Raw genomic sequence first — 6,181 nt, forward strand, 5'->3', positions numbered from 1 at the left:
TCCGTAAGTGACCGTTCTTCAAGTGGATTTATCGAAAATTTTCCTTTCGAAATAAATTTTTTGATCATTATTTGAAAAAACAAACTAGTAAAAATTTAATATGTTGCTATACTGAAGATAAAGTTTCATTACAAACAGTTTGATATATACAGATATTTTATTTTCACATTTCTTGCAGTTAGGCGAATAAACTTCCTTTATAGATTTCGAAACGTAGTTATTAAAAGCGCTCATTTCTCAAGTGCTACTTCCGAAAGTGAAACTTTTGGAAGTTTTGGAAGAGCATTATTTGAAATAGCAACTTGCGAAAGTCTAATTTTCAGAAGTATTATTTGCGAAAGTTACTTTGACAAATTTTAATGCTTCTATATATTCGTTACGAATAAAAATAGATACTAATTGTATATACCCTTTTGAAAGATTTTTTTACAGAAATCTTTGAAACCTTTCGGTTAACAATCCTATTTCAAAGGCTTAAAATAGCAACATAGGAAAAATTATCCCAGATAACATTCCTAAAATTGGATTTTATTATACATTGCCTATAAATTTTCATTTTCATATTAGTGATATATAGTATTGGAGCCAGCGAGAAGGGAAGGTGGTGTTGGGGGTATGACACTCACTATCTATTACCATGGAACTATAAGAGATGGACGTGCAACCTATTGTTTCACATCAAAGAGGCCGCAGAAATCAGCGAGCCATGCGAGTTTCCGACAAACTCTAAATTTTCACCCGTCAACAAAAAAATCTATTAAAATGGCTGCCCTTAGTTTTTAAACAGAAACTCTGATCACGTAGTATTAGTTTAAATTTTATAGCATTTGTTTAATAAGACTGTTCAGGATAAGTAACTACTTCACGTGTTGACAAATTACTAAACAAATTACACCAAGGAAAAGGAAATTAGTTGTCAGCACAAACAGATTTTCATCATTTTTCCAAGATAAACATTTGTAAATTTAGGAACTTTTTTCGTGTAAACAAAGTTCCATCAATAATAAAATAGATCTGTAAAGATAATTTTAAAATGACTAAAAAAAGTAAAGCGAAAAGTAAAAATGCTTAAATAAAATTTTTAGTCAAGGTCTGGTTTCATGCAATTCCTTGGTCCTTCATTTACCAGCCTTAGTTTTGTGTATTTTTTGAGTATTATTTCCGATATGTCGCCATTTTTTGCTTCGACTACTCTATAAGCTCCATAATATATATTCCACTGAGCATTGTTTTTTAGTAGGTGTATTTTCTAATGGGCTTTTTTATAACTCGTTTGATGATGCAAAACCTTTTAAAAAGTTATTCAAGTTTATAATCATCTTGCAAAATGTAGCCAGATATTTCATGTTTTCGTATTTCATATTTCATATACTATTTCATTTGTCATAAAAGGCACATAATAACCCATTTGTTTTTGTCAAATAAAAATTAGTTTATATATAGCTGGTAAATCATGCTATGTTAATATTAAATACTTAGTTATTCTTGCGGTTTGCCATAAATTGGCTTTGCTAAATTCTTTAAAACTGTGACAAATTATTTTTTTCTTTATTGTATTTATATTCATTTTATGTATAAGTTATTTATCCTTAACTGTATATATTTCTGTTGTTAAACATAAAAATAAAAAATTCTATAATATTCATAAACAATAAGTCTACAGCAATATAGTAGATGGTGTAGTTCCCTGGACATGAAACCAATATTCTCTAAGTAGCTACAAAACTAGTTGATATTTTGTATTATTTGTTATATCTCTAGTTATACATGTACTAAAGTAGTTAAGTAAATGATCTCAATTTCTATATTATTATCAGTGTTATTTCTTAAAATATAAGGAATATCTAGCTATATAAAATTAAACTTAAAATCTGATTCTATTGTAGCCAATCGTCATAGCCATATTGACGATTTTTTTATTATTCAAATAAACATATGTAACTTATATCATTGTATAGAGCTTGACTTGACTTAAAAAATGAGGGGTCATTCTGCCTTTGAAGTTAAGCGGATCTAAAGTTATTGAATTTTTTGTAGTGCAATAATTGATGATTTTTTGACGAAAGGTATAGGGCTTGAGTATGGAAAATTTGCATTGTTATGGCACCGAAAGTCATGCAAAATCAAAACAAAAAACGTCATAAAATATGCGAAGGAAGATAGTTATATATATATACATAATTTCTATATACAAATCCTTAGAACCTATTCTTCAAGAAAACATAAATAAATACTTGTTATAAAAAGAGGAAAGAGTAAACTTGCAATTTCCACCTGGACACTTTTAAAAAACACTTTTTTTTCTATAAAAATAAACCTTGAAGTTTTGAAACGCTAAGAACTAAAAATTTATGTATAAAAGTTAAAAAGTGTGCACATTCCATTTGATTTGTCATCCCATTTTTAATGTATACGGAAAGTTTTATAAAAATTGGATGTGTTTTGGTACTAAGGAATCCTAACCTCTAAAAGCTTTGTTTTAAAAAAATGTTCCCGCTTCGAGCTTTTTTCTTAAAAGTGGTCTTAAGATATGGATAAAATTTAAATGAAGCCATATAAACCATAGTACTTTCTATATATGACTGGAAAGAGGTTGAGTAACACTAATTGATGCAAAAAACCTTAAGTTGTTTGCTTAAGCATACAAAAAGATATAAGAGAGTAAAGTTCATGAAAGTTACGTAATTTTTTTCAAACGTCAAATGTTTTTCGTTGAGCCGTGGAATCGCTATCTATTGCTGTTATCTTGAATAACTAAAAGGAAGTTGATGTAACTGGTTAGACGAGACCAAAAGTTTTCGACGAATCCGACAGACTTTATAATTTAATTTCTATTGTTTAAAACAAAAGATTTGTAACAATGCGCAATGAGCATGGTTCGCAAAAAAAAAAAAAATAGGTTGCACGTCCATCTCTTATAGGCCATGCTATTACCGATATTTAGTTTGATCATTCGGCAAATTAAGATGTTATTATAATTATTAGCAAATCTCAGCAATCGATATATATATTCTTATACTCAGCAAGTATAATTTTTAATCGGCAATTATTCTTACGGCAGTTTTCAACTTACCACCTCCCCCCTCCCCCCTGTATACTAGCGAATATACTTAGTCTCTAAATATTTAACTTCATATAAGCGATAAGAAGTACCAATTTATTAACGCTAACTTCCATCATTTTTCTCAACAAGCTTGACATTTAATGCGAAAGCTTATATATGCAACGTTATCATTACATTCATAATTAAAACTTTATCATTTTCTCATTTTTTCAGCGTACGGACAAATAAGCACAGAATTGCGCTTAAATTGGTTGGCGTATTTAGGTTATGTTTGTTACAATTTAAGTACATTTAAGCTTCGGCAATTTATTTATTCTAAAATGCATACCAAATGTTAAACGTATTAATAGAGTTTTTAAAATGCAAAACATTTAATAGCATTTACCGAGAGGCTCATCGTCCGCATTTAAAAATGCAACCTCCGCAATTAAATTGTGTAAAACTGTAAAATAAGATAAACATTCTGTTAAATGGCAACGGTCGCTTTATCAAACCAGAAAATTTCTTATCACTTTTTAATTACTTAAAAAATGCAGAATATCTATCATTTTAAAGTACATTTTCACTTTTTGTTAAAAAAAAATTAAGTTACGATATATTTTTCCCAAAATAATGTTTTTTTTTTGGTATCAAAAATTTTTAGTCGTATATAATCTCATTTAATTATATTAAATATGGCTGTATACTAGGCAGCAGCAATTTTTGGCTTTAAATTGCTTCAAGCTGGAGTAGATAGTTTGTTAGAAAATAAGAGTTTTAGCGTGAAAAGTAAGATCTAAAGTTAACTAGAGGCAATCTTATTTAAAAAGTAAGTTTGAAATACTTAAATGAACCGCATTAAAGACGCCATTTTTTGTAGAATTATAAAGAAAAGGTAAGGTTAATGAAATCATTCATTATGAAATATAAACTTGGGTGGGTCATAATTAATTCATGAAAATGTAAAATACATTTACAAATGTAAAAAAACTTAAATTTAAATAACATAGAATCGGGAAGACTTGCTACGTTCATATTTTGCACTTAGTTTTATAATCTAATTAAGCAATTGGTTTTTCTAAAAAAAAAAATTGAAAATCGGATAATGATACTTTGCAAAAAATTGCGATAATTGTAGCCTGGAAACATAAAAGCCCTCAAGTTTCTGGGGTCCCCCCCTGTCCCAAACATGAGAGCAACAACTTTATAAAATCATTTTTTAAACATGTTGCAACCTTGTTTGATTGTTTTTAAAACAAAGCAGTTCAAGTTCTAAATTTAAGAGTTTTTATTTAAGAACAATAAAATAAATTCAAAAATAATTATTACAACAAGATATTTCCGTATTACATTGATTAAATTGCACCAATTTTAAACCAAATTAAAAAATTCTAAATTTTCGTACAAAAACATCAACATTTGAAAACATTCAGCCGTCATCCTGTTTCGCTTAGCATACAAATTGTTTAATGCATCAGAAAAAAGACGCTCACTTGGTGCACTGGTAGCAGGTGTACATAAAATCATTGTTGAAATGCAATACAATATTGGAAAAACATATTGATGCCAAAACTCTAAAACATTTTGTTCGTGCACTGACAATCTTATATATTCACTGATTTCTTTTTTTAAATCTAAGGTTACATTTTTGTCACTATCACTTCCGGAATCATCTTCTTCATCCTTAAATGACAACTTAAGTTTTTTTGATTCCTTTGTCACCTTTTTAATTGGAATTATTTCACCAACTCTTTTTGAGAGATAAAAACCTGACAAAAATTCTTTCACAATTTTTAAATATTTCTTTTTTTCGTACTTTTCAAAGAATTGAAAACTTTTATAATTTGGATTCAAAAAAGTGGCACACAATAAAAAGGAAATATTCTCTAATTCATATGAATCTTTGTAAGTTTGTAAAGATTCTAACAAATGTGATTTCAATATTACAATTAAAGGAGGAGTTTCACTTTTATTCTTACTCAGCTGCTTCTCAAGGTACTTTATACTTGGAATAATTAAAGAACACGTTGCATACCTATCGCCAGATAGTAAAACACTTACTTGATTAAAGCTTAATAAAGCATTTACCGTTTCTTTTAAGTTAACCATTTCATCTTCATCGATTAAATATTTTGTCATATCTTTGTATTGTTGTTTCGAATTAAAGATATCTTTTACGTAGGAGTGAAGCTTAAGCATTCGCTCTGCCATGAAAAACGTAGAGTGCCAACGAGTTTTCACATCTTGAATCAAATGAAGTATGTGATTTTTTTCGACACCTTGTCGTGTTTGACTTTCCTCTAATAAATCATTAAGTTGAGAAGAATGATTGAAAGATGTAACAATTTTCCTGCACTTAGTTAATGTTCTTGCAATGAAAAAGAGTTTAGACGAACTATCTTTTTCACCTTCTTCAACTAAATCTATGACATTTTTAACAACTAATTGCAAAACATGTCCTATGCATCTTATTGGTTGAATGTTTAAACAAATCTTCAAAGAATTTAGACAGTTGCATACGTTACTGGCGTTGTCTGATGCTATACTCATTATTTTATCATCCACTTTTCTACGATTTTAAGCAAAGCCTCTTTTAAATTATCTGCATCATGGCGGCCATTAAGGTATGCAAAGCCCAAACAAAAACTGATGAAATTTGTTTTGTCAGAAATGAAATGTGCAGTTGCAGATATATAACTATAATTTTGACAGGACGTCCATCCGTCAGTAGTAATAGATAAAACTTTATTTGATAATAATTTTGATTTCAAAAGTTCAACTTTTTCTCGATATAAATCAGTTAAAAGAGATCTTAACTTTTTTCGGCAAGGCACTTTATACATTGGATTTAAACACAAAACAAATTCTTTAAATGCACTACTTTCTACCAACATAAATGGAAGACAACAGGCAATAATGAAAATTAAAAGAGCTCTATCAATCTTATCGCTAACTTCTTTTGACAAGCCACTCATAGTTTTTTTTTTTTCGGCGTTATTATTTTGTGATCATGTTCAAGATGGTAATCTAATATACTCTTTGATGTTTTACAAGAGTACTTTTTAGGTCTGTTACTATTACATTGATTGCATATCCATTTTGATGTTTCCTCCTCGATTGAGTAATATTCGTATGTAG

At 28.8% G+C, this 6,181-nt stretch overlaps 1 protein-coding gene across 1 annotated transcript; it reads right to left on the bottom strand.

Moving 5' to 3' along the window:
• Window positions 1-4,414: 4,414 nt before the first annotated feature.
• On the bottom strand, window positions 4,415-5,593 carry LOC136089997 (E3 SUMO-protein ligase ZBED1-like). The gene has a single exon (XM_065816101.1). It carries the CDS (start codon window positions 5,591-5,593, stop codon window positions 4,415-4,417), a length of 1,179 nt encoding a protein of 392 aa, XP_065672173.1.
• Window positions 5,594-6,181: the final 588 nt, after the last annotated feature.

The sequence above is a fragment of the Hydra vulgaris genome, chromosome 13 (assembly GCF_038396675.1).
Source record: "Hydra vulgaris chromosome 13, alternate assembly HydraT2T_AEP".
In the NCBI taxonomy this organism is placed as follows: Eukaryota; Metazoa; Cnidaria; class Hydrozoa; order Anthoathecata; family Hydridae; genus Hydra; species Hydra vulgaris.